Here is a 19,159-nt window from a genome sequence, read left to right on the forward strand (position 1 = left end):
CACTTGCAGTCATTTCCTTAGAGCAATAATGGTTCTTCCAGTTGAGGCTGGAGAGGACAAAAGCTAAGCAAACATAGGAGCTGATAGACATGCCTCGCCGGTGCCCAGGACGAACTGCACACTGTGGTGAAGCTGGAAGGAGAGGCTTGGCCTGCAGGTGGCTGTGTGCAGGCAGGCCGTGGCCTCCTAGGGACAGTGACGGTGCACCAGCTCTAGCGGTGCCAGGGTGCACTGGCTGAAGGGTTGTGGGAGAGGAGTGAAGCTCGCTCAGGTAGGAGGTGGGAAGAGTGGGATGGAAGTGTCACTAGCGCTCAGTTTCACTAGCAATGCAGGGATGGGGTTTATGGTGACCTTGAGTTTTTTTTTTTTTTTTTAAATAAATTTTTGGTCGGTAAAACTTAACTAAGTGTGAAATTTAAGTGATTGAAGAATTTGAGGGTGGGTATGGTGAACTTGATTTGGATATGCTGAGGGGGTGGATTTTTTTTTTGAGACAGAGTCTCACTATGTAGTTCAGGCTGACCCTGAACTCACTATGTGTTTCAGGTTAGTCTGGAACTTGTAATCTTCCTGCCTCAGCAGGAAGCGTTGGGATTACAGAGGTGTGCTACACTGCTGGCTTGGTGGTATTTTTATGATAGTATTTTCTATTATTTTAGAGATACCACGAATTGTGTAATAATTGGACATTCATTCAATATTGATTTCTTTCCTAGGATTTACTTTAGCTTGATACTGATTGCAAACTCCTCTCCCTCACTTTTGACTCTAGTGGTGGGAAAGAATTTTAAAGGCCACTGGTTCAAATACTATTGCCTGAATAGCTCTGATAGATATGAAACTCAGTTAACATCTGGGGCTTACAAACACAAGCAGAAGAGCTGAAGGCCAGCACATCAACACATATTTGAACATCATTCAAGAGAAAATAGAAGTACACACTACGGGAGAAACTCAATGGGTTTATTTGACTCATACTCCTTTTGACACACTGCAAGACCTGGATAAGACTTGTAAAAGTTAATTCATTAATTAAATTTCTGGAGATAAGGTCTTGCGATGTAGTGTAGATTGCCCCAGAACTTGTTATGTAGCTCATTTTGTGGCTCAGCCTGGCCTCACACCTGTGATCCTCCTGCCTCAGTCTCCTGAGTGCTAGAATTACAAATGTGTGCCACCACACTGTGCTAATTTTAAAATTTAAACGTATTGTGTATGTTTTATAAGAAATTCAAATAAGGTAGACGCAAGTCTCAAATGGAAAGTGAGAGTCTATATTCCTGTAGGCAAGTATATTGTTTTCTTTAGTTTTCTAAATGTCTGAACCATTTCTGATTATTTGGGACAAGAAGGCTTTCTCTTTTGTGAGTCTGTTGTTATTTATAGTAGTGATAGATAGTCTACATTTTGATGCAAATTAAAGTTATTTTTGAATACCTTTCTGAATTGCCTTATTTGAAAAATTATTTACTTTTATCCTTTTATTCTTTTTCTCTGAAGAACTTACTACCTTTATAGTTTGTAAGTGTAAGCTACAGGAGGGCAGCTATCTTAAATACTGACTGACTGAATGTTCTTCTGAGCTAACTGAAGATACATTGTTATAAGATACAATGAGCTAATGAAGACCTAATGTGTTTTAAGAGCCATTTGATACTATGTGTTAACTTTTCTCTTTTTCAATAGGAGAAAGAAGCATGCAATTCATAGCAGTGACACAACTTCTTCTGATGAAGAACGGTTTGAAAGAAGGAAATCAAAGAGCATGGCGAGAGCAAGAAATAGGTTAGTAAACTTTTTAATGTTATTTCTATGTTAGGAAAAAGGAAGAACAGTTTTGTGGTGGACAAGTTTATTTGTTTGTTTGTTTGTTTGTTTCTTTGCATGTGTGTTTTTGGGGCAGGGTGTTCCTATGTAGTTTAAGCTGCCTTTAAGCTCACTTTGTAGCCCAGGCTGGCCTCAAACTGGCAGTTATCCTCCTACCTCATCTTCCTGGGGGTTGAGTTTATAGGTGTGTGCCAGCATGCCTGGCCCAAATTTCTTATCTGTACAAGGCTTTTCCTAAGGTTGATGAACATATTTTAAGACATTAATAATGCAATGATTAGTTTTTACTTAAAAAAAATTTTTTTTAAATTTTAAAGAAAATAAATCAGAACAAAGCAGATTAGAACAAAACAAAGCAAGCAACACAGAATTTCAAAACAAGACAATAAGAAATCAACAGTGACTACCATTATGGCTCTTGTTTTCTTCAAAATAGTTGTCCATATCTTCACACACAACGAATTCAGTCAAGACAAAATAGTATGCAACTGATCAAAACAAAAGAATGAAAGCATTACAGGTCTTCAAAACCACAGGAAAATCACCGATGCTACCATAATGTCTTTGTTCTCTTCAATATAGCTGCTCATCCCTTCATACATATTGAAATTAAATAATATAAAACGGACTAAAACGAATCAAAACAAAAAATAAAAGCATTACTGGATTCACAACAAGATGATAGGAAATCAGCAAATGTCTCATTTTCATTTCACTTCATTTTATCACGTGTGATAAAATCAATTCTTGTAAACTCTTCAGGTGAAGTTCTAGGTGTGTATAGGCCTGTACATGTACATCTATCCTTTCTGTAATAGAGGGAAAAGCAAAACAGATTACATGAAAAACAAGAAACAGAAGAGACAAATAAATAACAACAACAAAGAGCCCAAATCAATGACGGTATAGGTTTCATAACAAGGTGGTCTGGGGTGGGAATTGAGCTCAGTGGCATAAGCGCCTGCCTGGCAAGCGCGAGAGCATGAGTTTGATCTCTGGCACCAAAAAAAACCAAAACAAGGTGAGAGAAACATAACTAAGGTTGTCATTTTGCATAGTTATCTTCAAAAGAGTTACTCATTATCGGATGTAAACATGCAAAGTTGATCTAATCTTTTGAATGTTAACTGTTTTGTTCCAACAACTAATAGAATGAGTAGCACGATCATCTTAGCTTGTTAAGTGGGTATATACAAATTCATATTTTTTTCTTTTGCCTTCCCTCAGTTTCCATCCTTATAGTCCTCAGAATGGAGCTCTAACCTTGGGTACTGTCACCTAAGTGAATTAGGCTATAGGTACTCGTGGTCACATAGTAATTAATGTAGGAGGCAAAGGGAAGGCAGCCAGGGGCACGAGCCTGCCCACCCTCCATGCCAGCGGCCAGCGGCCAGCTGAACTTTGCCTTTTACCCACTCCACTTCATGAGGCTGGCTTATTATTTTTTTTCCCAAATCCATTTTATTCAAACATAGAAAGCAAGCAAGCAAGCAAGCAATAACATTTCAAAGCACATCAATCGGGGGTAACAAATATAGCATTTACTGCAAAATAGGATTTCTGACAATTATCTCAAGAGCTTTTGGATTTTTCTTTGAAAAGTTTGTGATGTTGGTTGCCTCTAGTGTTTTTTGCCTAATTAGGAAATTGACTGATTACTACATGAGTCACTGAAACCTCAACAGATTTTCACAGTTTGTCTAATAAACTGTCAAATAATTCATTTTTAAAAAATTGAGTTAATTAGGGGCTGGGGATTTAGCTCAGTGACATAAGCGCCTGCCTTGCAAGCAGGCAGTCGTGAGTTCGATTCCTGGTACCAATAAAAAGGAAAAAGACCAAAAAAAAATTGAGTTAATTTCTGGATCATAGAGAGTTTATAGTTAGCAAAGTATTCCTGTCATTTGACCTTGTGTATCTATTATAGAAATACCAAGTTGGTTTGGTTTGGTTTGAGACGGGATCTTGCTATGCAGTTCAGGCTGACCTTGAACTAACTTGGTAGCCCAGGCTGAACTTGAATTCACAGCAGTCCTCCTGCCTCAGCCTCCTGAGTGCTTGGGGAAATATCAAATATTTAGTTGGCAGATTTTGGCATCAGGCTTGAATTGGTGTAGATTTTAAGCTAAAAGAAATCCCTTATGGATGAAAGAAAGATTATGCAAAAGAATAGTCTAAATTTATTTATGTAGATATTATCTCATTTTGTGGCCCAGAATGGCCCAAAATTCTGTCTCAGCCTCCTGAACAGCATTTTTTTTTAAAAAAGTGGCAGTAGTGAGGATTGAACCCTGGGCCTTATGCATAGGTAAGCAAATACTCTACCACCTAGTTGTACCTCAGGCCTTGTTTCTGAGTAGCTGAGCTTATAGGCAGAGGCCAGCGCATGTGACCAAAAAATCTAAAATTAATTAATTATTTATTTTTGTATATGGAAATTGAACTCAGGACTTGGGCTTGCTAAACAGACACCATGCTGCTGAGCTGTATCCCCAGCCCCCAAATCTAAATTTGAATAAAAGAACTTATTATTGATTATATTTAAAGATTATTTTCGTAGTTACTGGCTTAATGATTTTTGGATCAAAGAGATGCTCTTGAATTAAAAAATAAAAGAATTTAAAGCCTGTTTGAACTGTTCCAATAATCAGCTTTGGGAATGTATTTTTCTTTTTAATGTAAATTAAGATTCAGAAATGTCAGTGAAAACTGGACATGGTGGCACTTGAGAGGCTGAGGCAGGATTGTTGTAGATTTGAGGGCAGACCAGGCTACATACTGAGTTCAAGGCCAGCCTGAACTAATAGCAAGACCCTGTCTCAAAAAACCGAAGTTCATTGAAATTACATTAATCATAGAAGCTACTGTGTTTTTTTGATGGGGTCTCACTAAATAATGCAGACTGGCCTGGAACTTCTTCAGACCTTCTTGTCTCAGCCTCCTGTGGGCTGGGATTATAGGTGTGCTCCACCATGCCTGGGGAAGCTACAGTGTTTTGAGGCTATTTCTGTCATATTGTGGTGTTTACCTGTACAGTTGTATTTCCTGTTACAATAATGAAATCTTCAGCCAGATGTGGTGGCTAAAAAATAGATCCATTTGTGTTATACCTTATAGATACTAAAGTAACATCAACATTATTATAATTTTAAAATTTACTGTCAAATTTTATGTGACTATGTCCTTGCAATGTGTATGACTGGAGAAATTCCTTTCTGCTAAAAAAGAACAGTGCTAGATCACATTTTGAGAATTAAACTTTATTTCCTGCACAACTACCTGAATAGAGTTACCTGTCTAAATCCTACATTTCATTATTTTAATTGTGGTATCCTCAAGAACACTTTGTTTGGGTAACACTATGGTTCAGATGTGCTTTGGCCCCCAGAGATTGATCTCTGTGTGGGAAAATTCGTCCTCGGGTGGTGTTGTGGGGAGTGAGGTCTTTAGGTGGCGAGGCCTGGTCAGAGGGCTTCCCTCACTGGGTGGGGAGACACCCCTCAGAGAGAGCTGTGATGAAACCAGCCAGTTTCTGGTATGGATCTCTAGCTTCCTGTCACCCCCTGTCACCCACTCTCCTTCCTGCATGTGCTCCTAACATGATGCCATCTGCCATGATGTGATACAGAGAGAGCCATCACGAGAGCTGGTACAGTGCTGTTTGATAGCTGTTTGGTAGTTATTTTTTAAAATTGGAACAGTTTGAACTTTTTGAGCACATAAATGTGATGACCTTGTTGGCTTTATCTGAGAATAACTAATTTTTGTTAGTTGAATTTAGGAAATGGTAGATTAGAATATGAAATTTTTTGATGTCATTTTCTGAGTTATGAAAAATAGCAGAAAGATGAAAATGTCAAAGATTTCAACATTAAAAAGATGAAACTGTTAATGCTATTAACTTGAAGTTTTATAAATTTCAGATGTTTGCCTATGAACTTCAGAGCAGAAGACTTAGCTAGTGGTATTCTCCGAGAACGAGTAAAAGTGGGTGCGAGTTTGGCTGATGTTGACCCAATGAACATTGACAAATCGGTAAGTTTTGTAAATGCTTTTCTACAAGTAGCTTTTTTTGTTCTAGTTTTTTTCGTTTGTTTTAAATTTTTCCTAGTTCTTGTATGTACATATGGTAAGTCAGGTTTTTTCATTTCAGTGTTACTAGAAACAGGAAATCAGGTCTAGAAGATTATGAACTGTGGTACAGCATAGGCTGTGGTATAAAACTACTGAGTTTTATAATTAGATTTTCACTGTAGGTGGATCACTCTGGTTATGATGTTGTTAATAAATTTAAGAAGGAAGGGTGGCATTACAGAGATTCGTGTAGCTATCATCTGTGGCCCAGTAATCGGTGATGCTCATGGTGGAAAGTAAGGTAACAGTGACAAGAAGTAGATAAATACGGGAAATTGAGGGTTCAGTCCAGATATAACAAGATTTGACTGATAAGCTGATTGCTTTTGGAGAATGATAAAAACAAGTTGAGGATTTTATTCAGGTTTCTGGCTTAGTGAATAGGTAAATAATGAGTAAACTGGATGGCTAACAGCTTCATTGCTAAAGTAGGGTATATAGGAGAAGGAATGATCGTTTTACAGGTATTGGTGGGATAAGACAAGAAGTAACTTACAGGTAATTGTTATTTAGTTTGGCATTAAGGAAGAAATGCCTGGGTTAGAAATTTACATATGGATTGTCAGTAAAAAGATTGAAAATACGTGAATCTACCCAAGGAGAATATGTGGTGTGAAAATAGTCATAGGATTTAGAAGACATGATTGACTACTTTTCACTGTTAATAATAGTATCTTTTTTGGGCAGACAGTTTGGAATAAGATTATTGAATAGCTGAAAACGTATTTGATATTTTTTCTTATTCCCGTTCATCTCTATATGGAGTGTTTTTTTTTTTTTTTTGTACTGGGGATTGAATGAACCCATGCTTGCCAGGTGGATGCTTAAGCTAAATCCCCAGCCTGTGCAACGTAATTTAACAATATAGATGTGAAAGATTTAAATGAAGTAATCAAGTAGAGGTATGTCTATTTACAAATGAAATCTCCATTGTGAATATAGAGTGTAAGATATTCGTCTTATTTATAAAGATTGATGGAAACTTGGGGTATTAAATGTGTCCAGGAACTCTAGGAAACTACATTTTCTCAGTGGATCTTACTTTAGTGATCTTTGCTTATTTGGTGTATTAACACCTCCCTCTCTTGGATCTGTGAAGTGTAGACATCTCCACCAGGCAGTTAGAATAACCTACTTCTTTAAATTTGACATCATGTACAAGATAATTCAGCTTCTTTTACACTGTTTCTTTTATTACACTTCCTTAAATTTTCTAATTTATTCAAGATTTCACTATCATAATAATATGGTCATTGAAAGACGTTTTGAAGTTCTGTGGAAGTCTTTTAGCTACTTAAATTATCGTGGTTGAGAAGAACAATTGTTTTTTTAAAAATTTTACTCAAAGAGAAAATAAAACAAAACAGAAAAAGGGCATAAGTAATAAGAATTTCAAAAAAATAAAGAGTAAGAAATCACTGGTTAGTAGATTACATATTGTCATCTTAGAAATAGTTGTTCAAGTTACAAAATTAAAGCATACAAAGTGGACATTCAAGCAGTGAGACTGCAAACAGTTCTGTTCAATGATCCAACAAAAACTTAGTAATATGGTTATCTATCTTACACACCTAAATATACATGCAATTATATCCTTTAGAGCACTGTCTTTTCTTCTCTTTTTTATAATAACAATTACACATCTTGGGTTTTATTACTGCCACATTGAAGAACAATTCTTGTAATAGATCAGTGTTACTCTAGCAATTTTTCTTTGTTTTCCCATTGAGAAAAATTAAAAAAATTTTTTTTATTTTGTTTTGATACCGGGGATTGAACTCAAGACCTCACAACTGCCAGGCGAGCACGTATGCCGCTGAGCTAAATCCCCAGCCCTAAAATTTTGTGTGTGTGTGTGTGTGTGTGTGTGTCTGTGTCTTTTTGAGAAAGAGTCTCGCTATGCAGTTCAGGCTGGTCTCGAGCATGCAAACGATTTTCTTGCCTCAGCCGCTCAAGTGCTGGGATTACAGGAGTGTGCTACCATGCCTGGCTGAGAAAAATGAAAATTTCTCCTGATTAGAGATACAAAAGAATAAGGTTTTTTGTTTGTTTTGTCTTGTTTTACTTTTTGAGACAGAATCTCACTATGCAGTTCAGGCTGGCCTTGAACACTTGGTGATCCTCCTTCCTTAGCCTCCTGAGTGCCGGGATTACAGGTGTGCAGTGCCATACCTGGACAAAGAATAAGCTTTTTTCAGGTTACATTGAGTCTTAGGGCAGAAATAACTGTAATAGGTAATATTTTCTTACCTTACACTTGAGCCAGTTTTTGCTTGGTGGAGGATTCTATTGCCCTGCTGTGAATGCATGAAATATATGATATTTTTAAAGGCATTTAAACTGTTGGAAGACAGATGTAACATATTCTGTAGATCTTCATTAAGGTTTTTAGGCTGGACATTAATCTTGTTTCTAAGTTGTTCATTTAAAGGTTACTTTATTTGCCTGAACTGAAATGTAAACTTGAATTTTATTGTTAATTTTATTTTTGAACACTTATTTGTATATAGTTGTATCCAAAACTCTTGTTGAAAGCATGTATTTTTGAATCATAAAACTTACATACATTTAGAAAATTCTATAAAACATTTCTGTTAAACATTTTTCCCCCTTTCCCAAGGTGCGGTTTGATAGCATAGGTGGATTGAGCCATCATATTCATGCACTGAAGGAGATGGTAGTATTCCCACTTTTGTATCCAGAAATCTTTGAAAAATTTAAAATTCAGCCTCCACGGTAAGTAATGTCTTAAAGTGTGTTCTACATCTTTACATTTTAGGATTTAGGAGTCAAGTACAAGAAGAAATGCTTTATGCAGGCCTTGAATATAAACTAGATTACCTAAATGGATTTTCCTAGGTTTGGCCTTTTGTTTTTTGGAGACAGTTTTGCAGTGCAGTTCAGCCTGGCCTTGAATTTACTCTATAACCCAGGTTGGCCTTGAACTTACAGCAATCCTCCTGCCTTGGCATCTGGTTTAATGCTATGTTGTTTAGTGTTGGAAGCACAATTCCATTGGTGTGTTTCTCTGACATTTATTGTAAGACAGGATAAGCTTGACAATTTACATGCCTGATCATTAGATGGTTACCTAGTGAACTCTTAGAAGGTGCTGAAAATTGTGTTAGAAGAAAATGGGGCATGGGCTGGAAATTTTTAGCTCAGCAGCTCAAGCACTTGCCTGATAAGTGCAAGGTTGTGACTTCTGTTACCAAAAACAAAACAAAACAAAACTGAGCAGAATTAAAATATTCTGAAAATATACAATATACACTGTTAGGTTTAAGCTGATAAATGCTTTTATTGAGGAGTTATTTTTATTCGGATTTGATTCTTATTTTACATGTGTTTAAGTTTGTGGAAAATCTTGTTAAAAAAGTCATCTACTTTGTTTTGTTTCATTTTAAATAGAATATCACTGTAATTCAGGGTGGATTTGAGGTCACTGTGCTCAGGCTGGCCTCAAACTCCTTAGCACCAGTGATCCTCCTGCCTTAGCCTCTGAAGTAGTGTGTGCTACATTCTAAGATTTGAAATTATAAGGGTTTTAAGGAATTTGATATCCTGTAAAATGGCTCTGTACTTGTAACTGGTTTTTTTTTTTTTTCTTTGTACTGGGAATTGAACTCACAACTGCGTGCTTGCAAGGCCAAGGCAGGCACTTAGGCTGCTGAGCTAAATCCCCAGCTCCTCCCAGCCCCTTTAACTGTTTTTTACCTACCAAACTCTGGTGCTTTGAGGTCTCAGCAAAGTGAAACTCTTGTTTATATATAGGAAAGAGCTATCGGTGCCTAATGATTACAGCATATGTGAAAATTGTATGTGGGGAGGGGAGTCCTTTTAAATTTGATATCACTGGTGATAACATTAATTTTCTTTTTTGATTCTTTATTCCTCTAGGGGCTGTTTGTTTTATGGCCCTCCTGGCACTGGTAAAACCTTAGTTGCCAGAGCATTAGCTAATGAATGCAGTCAAGGAGATAAAAAGGTGGCTTTTTTTATGCGAAAAGGAGCAGACTGTTTGAGCAAATGGGTTGGTGAGTCTGAAAGGCAACTTAGGCTCCTTTTTGACCAGGTAAGAAGAGTCACTAATTCAACAGTATCTTTTTAAAAAAAATTTTTAATTTTAAAGAGAATAAAACGAAACAAAGCAAATCAGAACAGAGCAGTGCAGGCAACACAGGACTTCATAATAAGACAAACAGGAAATCAACAGTGGCTACCATAATGTCTCTTGTTTTCTTCAAAATAGTTGTCCGTACCTTCACACACAATGCAGTCAAACAAAACAAAATAGTATAAAACCAATAAAAAAAAGAATGCATTGTGGAACTTCAAAACAAGGACAATAGGCTACCTAATGTGTCTTCAAAATGGCTGAGGTATGGTCAACAATATCTTTTTTAGAACAGTAAAAATTTTTGTGTGAAGGTACAGTTTATAAGGAGGCATATTTTATAATCAGTATATGAAATTTAGGATCAGTAGTCCCAAATTCTGTAATTCAGGGATACAGACATCCCCATCAGGGATTTCCTATTCATAGGGAATTTGTTTGGCTATCCCCTGAGGATACAAAATCTGCAGATATTTAAGTTCCATATTTAAAATAGTGTGGTATTTTCAGAGAGCCTGCAGATTCTTCAGTAGGCTTTACATTCTTGTGGGGTTACTTACAATACCTACTACAATGTAAGTAGTTTTATGTTGGTTAGGGAATAAAGGGGAAAAGTCTGTGTTATGTTCTGCATAGCTGTAGGCATTTTTCCTCAAGCATTTTCAGTTTTCAGTTGGTTGAATCTGTGAATGCGGTACTAATGTGCATGATAGGATGGTTGTATTTGATAGCAGTTTTACTAGTATTTTGAATACTTATGATGATTCATTTATTGAGGTGTCTTCCAGATATATTAATATTTTGTTAGTGCTTTTGAGCAGCCAAGTATAATTGTTAGATTTTAATCCAATTGAGGAAATACAATGGCACTCCGGTTTACAAATTTGATTGTTTTTATGATTCTGGTTGCAACCAAGTAGGATGAGAACAGAATTGAATTCAGTGGTTAGATTCAGTGTTGATCTTATGGGGCAGTTTCATTTGATTCTCTTCCAGTTTGGTTTGCGGCCAGAATCGTGGAGAGAATTGGGTTTGTCAACCAATATACTGCTATACTATGGGTATAAGATGCTAATGTTTATGGAGGAAAAACTCACAAAGCAGTATATTGTTTATTTTTATGAGTTCTGAATTTTTGTTACTGTAAAAGCAAAATATGTGAATTACTTTATAAAGAGAACAGATTTACTTTGGCTGATGGCTTAGGAAGGCATAGTCCGTGACATTGTGTCCTTTGTTTTAAGCCTTTGGTGAGGTAGCACCTTATGTCAGGGCACGTGGCAGAGGAAACCACTCATCTCATCAGCCAGTAAGCAGAAGGGGAAGAGAGAATGACGCCGGGGTCCTAGAATCCTTTTCAAGGGCCTGCTTCCAATGCTGTAGGACCTCCACCAGGCTCACCCTCCAAAGGCTCCACTGTGTCCTAACTTAAGCACCATCCTGGGTGACCAAGCCTTTAAGAAGTGGACTTTTAGGGGTGCTTATCTAAAATGTAGCAAGTTGACAATACATAGCTGAAGAAGGAGTGCAGGAATAAATGGTTTCAAAGCAGAGTGAGATAAGTGAATGTTGTGTAGGCTGTTATACTATTTGTATGTAAGAGTAACATTTTGTTTTGTTTTTTTAAGACAGGGTCTCACTATATAGTTCAGGATGGCTTTGAACTTAGTATATAGCCCCACCTGGCCCTGAACTTGTGGTGATCCTCCTGCTTCAGCCTCCTGAGTGTTGGGTTTAGGGGCATATGTCACTACACCTGGCAAGAGTAACTTTAAAAATATTTTTTCTGAAGTTGGGCATGGAGGCACGTGGTAGTTCCAGCTAGTTGAGGGGCCAGGAAAGGTGAATTGCTTGAGTTCAGGAGTTTAGTGTCACCCTGGACCATTTAGCAAGACCCTGTGTCAAAAAAACAAAAAACAAAAACCTAGTCTATTTTTCTCTTCTTGATAAAAATTAGTTGCAGTATAAATTTACGTGTGATTATTTGAGTTAGCAAAGGAAGCCTATCATATTTGACAATTCAGTTCATAGTGATTATACCTAAAGAAATAAACATTAAGTACAAAATGCTTTCAAGCATTTCTTGAGTGTCAAACTTAGTGGATGTTCACAAAAGTCCTTTGTAGTTGTTAAAAGTTCAAATTTTATTAAAAAATTAGTAGTATCAAAACAGCTAAGTTCTAGATAATAGATTTAGAAAGAGAAGTAAGTTCATTGCTTACCTCCAGTGTGTTCATTGTCTAGTGGCAAATCAAGCAGTAATTGAACATTTCAGAGAAATTAATAATGGAAATATGTAAGTACAAAATAACATTAATAGAAGAGGGAAGAATGGAGGAATGCTGGCATATTGTCCAGTGAGGTTATTTGATTTTTTTGAGAGTTGTACTCTGTAGTCATTTCATGCTGGGAATATATGTTTTGGTTTCTTTTAAGCATTAAATCATGTTGCTTCTTTTATTTAAATTTATTTCTATGTTATTGTTTGAAATGAGATGTTTGCATTTGTTTTTAAAAACTTCCTTTTAGTTGTGACTTTTTAAACAGTAAAGATAAATCTTGTATATTTATGTGGGAGCTAATTGTGAGATATATATAAAGTTATGGCCTGGGAGTGTGACTCAGTGGCAGAATATGTTGTCAGCCCTGGATTCTGATCCCCAACACTGGATCAAGCAAACAGTTATAAAAAGTTGCCATATGATAAAAAGAATGTGTAGATGTGCTCTTTCATGTTTAAAGATATGTTTCCATCTGTATGTTTCAATATGTTCAGAAAACTAAGGAAACGGAAAGCAGTTGTTTACTGGAAGGAGTGCTTGTGGTTATGGTAAAGAGATTCCCTTTTCAGTATGTACTCTTCACACGGGACACGTTGTGTACCATTTGCTTATATTATTAAGAAAATACAGTAATTAAATTAAACAGTGACTATAATTAAACAGTGAAAATGACTACAGTAAACATATTTACTTCCTTTTTACTAGGCATATTTGATGAGACCTTCTATAATCTTTTTTGATGAAATAGATGGACTGGCTCCAGTTCGTTCTAGTAGACAAGACCAGATCCACAGGTAATTTTTCCTCATCTAGCTATGTTGACTTTTTTTTTTCTCTTTGATTTAGTTTAAGCCTTGGCTCTTGGCTAAGACTTTTAAAATGTAACACATTTTCTTGAGAAATACTTTTTAAAAAGAGAGAGAGAAAGAGAAACACTTCTTTCCCGTAACCCAGGGGTCTGTAAGGGACATCCTTTAGGCAAAGTCCAGCCTTGGCCTGTGTTTGTAAATGAACTCACATGGGAACACAGCTATAGTGACTCTTTTGCATTGTCTGTAGCTGCTTTTGTGCTACAGCAGCTAGTTGTGATGGAGACATTATATGGCTTGCAAAGCTTAAACACTTACTATTTGGCTCTTTATGGAAAAAATTGTCTAATTCCAAATTTGCATCATGATCCAAGATGTATCTGTGCTAATATTTTGTCCATAGTTGTTTCTCACTGATATTCCTTGATGTTTGTGTGTGAGTATGTACCTGAATTTATTTATCTGCCATCAGATGGAGGTTTATTTTTATCTTATGGCTATTATGATAGATGCTGCTGTGACTTGGCATATGTGTTTCTGTGTCAACATGTAGTTTCTTTTCTGTTGGGGAAACTACTTCATGTTCCTTTAAATACATGAAAATTTGAGTTGCTACTCATGCTCATTAGCACTCAGTATTCTTACTAATTTAACTTTAGCCATTTTAGTGTGGATATAGCAGTGTGGATATATACATTTTAGTGTGGATTTAATTTGTATTTTTCTGATGATGAATATTGAGCTTCTGTTTGTTGCTCTTTTGCTGTTTATACTTTTGTGAAATATCTGTTAAAGTGTTTTGCTTTTTTTTTTTTTTAAATCAAGTTGAATGCTTTATTGTACTATGTAGTTTCTTTTGGTATCTTGAGACAAGCTCTTTGTTAGCTCTATTTTTAAAAAATATATTTGTATTTTTGAATCTAAAATATTACTAGGTTCGGTTTGGTTTGGTTTGGTTTGGTTTCGTTGTTGTTTTGAGACCTGTTCAGGCTGGCCTTGAACTCCTGGTAATCCTCCTGTGACAGCCTTCTAAAACTGGAATTACAGACATGCACCACCACACCCAGCTTAAAATACTAAATACTGCATGTTTTGGTCTCGCTCTCTCTTTTTTTTTTCCTTTCTTGTGGTGGTCCTGGGGATCGATCCCAGGTAAGCACTCTACTACTTAGCTACTTTTCTAGCACTTCTTATTTTATAAGTCAAGTTCTTGCTAAGTTTGCTGTTGCTGGCCTTTGAGTTGTTTCCTGCTACTTCACTCGCCCAGCTAATTGGGGTTACAAAGGCATGTGTTACTGCATCCAGCTAGTTTTAGCTCTTACATTTAAGTCAGTGTTTCATTTTAATTAAGTGTTTATGTAGCAATATGACATAGAATTTGAGTTAATTTTTGTAGATCGTTCAAGTTATAGGCTGAAGTTCATTTTTTTTGTACAGATATTTCTTAGTTCTAGGACCATTTGTTGAAAAGGCTGCTTTAGTTACTTGGCATCTTTGTTAATTGGTTTACTAGGTAAGTGTGTGTATTCCTAGGTTTGTTGGTTCATTTTTTAAATCTGCAGGTCTGGTATACCACTGCCTTGATTTTTGTAGTGTGTGTTTTTTGTTTTTTAATTATTGTGTTCAATTTTTTAAAATTTGAAAAAATATTTTATCATTTGTGTCCCAGAGAGAGAGAGATGGACTGTCATGAACTGTTAGACACATGTAGCTACTTTGATAACACTTGCTTTTGCTGTGTTTCTATGAGTTTGGTGATATTCCTTCCTTCTGTTGGAAGATTTCACTACTGAAATTTCTGTAGTTGCTACAAGACTGTTCAAGGTTTCTGTTTACTTTTGAGTCAGTTTATAATAATCCTTTACTACCTAGAGCTCCTAATCTTTTTACTGTCTCCATAATTTTGCCTTTTCTAAAATTCAATAAAGTTGAAATCAGCCAAATAACCTTTCCTTTTTTTTTTTTTTTTTTAAACTAGAGATTGAACGCATGACCTTGCACTTGCCAGGCAAGTGCTTGTGTCACTGAGGTAAATCCCCTGCCCTCCTTTTTAAATTCTTTTTTTTTTTTTATCATTTAGCAACATTTGTTTTAAGGTTCTTCCCTATCTTTTCTTTGTCTATCGTTTGAATTTGATTATGCTGTATATTCATTGTCATTTTGTTCAAAAAAATTCTAAGTCTTCTTGTCATTTCTTGACACTGGTAATTTACAAGTAGGTTTAATGTAAAAATACTCCCACGAGCAGTCTGCCATTGTCCAGACTGCCCCTGGTACTTTTTAGAAGAATATAACTGTGAATTAACATGCCTCAAAATAAACAGTATTGTTAATGCCTGATAAAGAATTTTAAAAATGTGTTTAAGAAAGCTGAATGAGTCAAGAGAACACATATTGCTAATTCAGTGAAATTGGGAAAACAATTCATGATGTAAGAGAAATTCAGCAAAAGTCCCCCTCCCCCCGCCAAAATCTAAAAGCTGCACTAATAGACTAAATGATGAAGAAAGGCATATTCTAGCTTTAAGACATACCTTTTCAAATAATCCCTAATCAAACAAAAAGAATAAAAACATAAGTTACAGGAGGAAAGGTTTATTTAGCTCAAAGTTGGTAGAGGTTTCAGTTGGTAGTCAGCTGCTCCGAGGCAGAACGGCCTAGCAGAGGGCCACTGCAGGGGAGAAATAAGTCAGGGTAGGTAGAAGGCAGTACAGCAGCAAGGAGCAAGCTGCAAGCAGTGGCAGGTGGCAGGTGGCCCTTCCTCAGTCTCCTGTGTTTCCTCCACGCGACCTGACTTTAAGGCTGGTGGTGCTCACACCCCTGGCCATAGGACCACACTGTAAATGAATCCCAGCTCCACATCCTTGATCCCAGTGTTACACACCCTTGATCCAGCTGTCTCCAGATAGCTCCACCTGGGACCATCTGAAGCCGTGGCGGGGGGGATCCAGATTTAAGCCATAACTAAGACCTCTGGGGCAACAGTAATGAGTAAGTGTTCATCCTGTGCATGCGCATGTGCGTGTGTGGTTTCACTGAGGGTAAAGAAAAGTGGAAAGCAGACCTGTTTGGTGAAAGAATAGCTGAAAAATTCCCTAATTTTGGAAACGACTATGAACATGCAGATAAACAATTCCATAGGACTTCAAGTAGACAGGACCAGAAAATATTCTCACTGTGGCATGTTATAGTGAGACTGTCAAAAGTACGAGAGAATTCTGAAAACAAACACAAAAAATATTAAGTTATTTCTAAGGGTACTCTTACTAGGCCAATAGTAGGTCCAGGAGGGAATGGGATGACATATTCTATAGCTAAAAGAAAAATAAATCTTTCCAGCCACGAATATTGTAGATAACAAAACTATCTTTTAGAAATGAAGTAGAAATAAAGACTCACTGAGACAAGCAAAAATTGAGGAAATTTGCAGAAATGGGAGAAAAAAGAGCCTGTAATCTCGGATGCTAGGAAGCTGAGTCAGGCAGGACAATAGTGAATTTGAGTCCAACCCAGGCAACTCCCTCCCCACCATTAAAATTTTTTCTTGGTATGTGTTTGTAGTGCATAATGACCGTGTTCCTGGTGGGAAGTTGCCACTTGCACATAAGACACCTTTCTCTCCTTCACCTTGACTTCCTCTCGCCTTTCTCCATTTTTGGTTCCCTTCCCATTTGCAGAGAAGCTATTTTCCTGTTTCTTATTACCTGATTTTTTTTCTTTTGCTATTTATATTTTAGTTTTCACCTAGAAGAGAAACCATGGAATGTTTAAACTTATGTGTCTAATTTATTTCACTTAAGATTATGCTCTCAAGATACATTTGTTTTGCTACAAATGACTCCAGTTTCTTTTTCTTTTATGGCAGAGTACCATTGTTTATAAATACCACACTTTCTTTATCCATTCATCTGTGATCGATATAGAGGCCACTTGAAGATTTAGCTGTTATGAATTGTGTTGCTGTAGAAGAGAGTAGCGGGGTCGTGTAGAATTTCCATTTTCAGTTTTTTAGGAACTTCGTACTAATTTCCATAGTAGACTATACTACAGTAGTTTGTATTCCCACTAACAATGTAGCTAGAAGCCTCCTTCCCTTTGTCAGCATTTGTTACTTTTGATGATAGCCATTCTTTCTGGAGCAAAGTGGAGTCTCAGTGTTGTTTTAATTTCTAGCTATGTTAAACCTTTTTCATGTATTATTGACCATTTGTATTTCTTTTGAGAAGTGTCTATTCATTTCAGTTGCCCATTTTTTTTGACAGAATCTTTATTTTGCAAGGATCTAACGTTTTTGAGTTTTTCATATAGATATATTATACAGATATCTGTATTTCATACAGATATATAATCCTCTGCCAGTGACTAGCTGACAAAGCATTTTCCCTGTTCTATATGTTGGTTTCTCCATTTTGTTGGTTTTCTGTGCTGTGTAGAAGCTTTTAAATTTGATCTGATTCTATTTTCTGTTATTTCTTGTACAGTTTGGGTTCTGTTCAGAAAGCCCTTGCTAATGTCTGTGTCTTCAACAGTTTTAGCTGTTTATTTTCCAACAGATTGAATGTTTCTGTTTTAAAATTTAGATCTTGGGGGCCAGAGATGGAGCTCAGCAGCACAGCACCTGCCTGGCAAGTGCAATGCTGTCAGTTTGATCCCTGGTACTACAAAACAAAACAAAATAAAACAATTTAGATCTTGCATCATTTTGATTTTAGTTTAGTGCATGGTGAAAGATAAGAATCTAGACTCAGCTTTCTACATGTGAGTAGCTGCCCCCCCCCCCCATTGGCTGGAGAGGCTTTCTTTCCTGCAGAGTATGTTTTTGGCCTCCTTGTCAAAGCTGAGACAGGTGAAGAACGTGCCGAGGGTCGTTTCTGCATCCTCTGCTCTGTTTCATTGACCCACAAGACTTTTTATTATTGCAGCTTTGTAATACAATTTGAAGTAAAAGGATTTTTTGGGGGAGGATTCTGTTTGAGACAGGGTCTTGCTGTGTAGTGCAAACTGGCCTTGAGCTCATTTGGTAGCCCAGACTGGTCTCAAATTCACAGTGATCTTCCCGCCCCAGCCTCCTGAGTGCTGAGATGACAGGCGTGTGTGTCTGCACCCAGCGAAATAAAAGGATCTTGATGCCTCTTCTTTGCTTTTGTTTCCCAGCATTGCTTTTGTATTCTGAGGTTCTTCTGGTTCCATATGAACTTTAGTTCTGTGAGTAATGTTATTAGTATTTAGATTGGTATTGCAGTAAATCTTTATATCATTTTAAGACATTGTGGCCATTTTGACTATATTGGTTCTACCTTGTAGAAAAGGAATGTTTTCCGTTGTCTGATACCCTCTCAATCTCTTTTTTCAGAACACTCTATAGTTTTTCTTGTAGGAGTCTTTCACTTTCTTGGCTAGGCAAATTCCAAAGTGTTTAATTTTTCTTGATGCTATTGTGAATTAGGTATTGTTTTCCTAATTTCTTTTCTTGGTGGGTTCCTTATAGTTTTAATAGAATACTGTTGATTTTTGTGTGGATTTAGTACCCTGCTGTATTACAGAATTTGGTTATTTAAGAGTCTTTTGTTGGAAGTGTTTGGGTCTTCTGTGTAGAGGATCAAGCCATCTGCAAATGATGATAATTTGACTTCTTTTCCTATACATATTCCTTTTCTTTCTCTCTCTTGTCTGACATTGCTCTGGATAGTGTTTCAAGAGCTGTACTGAACAGTAATGGTGGTAGTAAACATCCTTGTCTTGTTCTTGATTTTAGAGTGAAAGCTTTTAGTTTCCCCCATTTAATATGATGTTGGCAGTAGCTTTGTCATAAGTGTCTTTTATTATTATTTATTTATTTATTTATTTTTTTGCTGCCAGGGATCAAACTCATGACCTCGTGCCTGCCAGGCAGGCATAAGTGTCTTTTAGTGGATTGAAATAGTCTTTCTATGCTAATTTTCTTTATTTTTTATTTTCATTTTATTTTTTTTAAAGTCATGAGTAGATGT

General features: G+C 36.6%; 1 protein-coding gene across 7 annotated transcripts in view; it reads left to right on the forward strand.

Moving 5' to 3' along the window:
• Atad2b (ATPase family AAA domain containing 2B) overlaps positions 1-19,159 on the forward strand; it is a 145,620-nt gene that overhangs the window by 53,540 nt on the left and 72,921 nt on the right. For all 7 annotated transcript variants that reach the window (XM_063231829.1, XM_063231808.1, XM_063231816.1 and 4 more), the window contains 5 exons: positions 1,687-1,785; positions 5,751-5,862; positions 8,582-8,697; positions 9,862-10,036; positions 13,066-13,154. In XM_063231829.1, coding sequence (XP_063087899.1) covers positions 1,687-1,785; positions 5,751-5,862; positions 8,582-8,697; positions 9,862-10,036; positions 13,066-13,154 — 591 coding nt within the window. The remainder of the gene's footprint in view (positions 1-1,686; positions 1,786-5,750; positions 5,863-8,581; positions 8,698-9,861; positions 10,037-13,065; positions 13,155-19,159) is intronic.

The sequence above is a fragment of the Cavia porcellus genome, unplaced genomic scaffold (assembly GCF_034190915.1).
Source record: "Cavia porcellus strain 051 isolate PalLab524CR breed Dunkin Hartley unplaced genomic scaffold, mCavPor4.1 scaffold_1, whole genome shotgun sequence".
Taxonomy (NCBI): domain Eukaryota; kingdom Metazoa; phylum Chordata; class Mammalia; order Rodentia; family Caviidae; genus Cavia; species Cavia porcellus.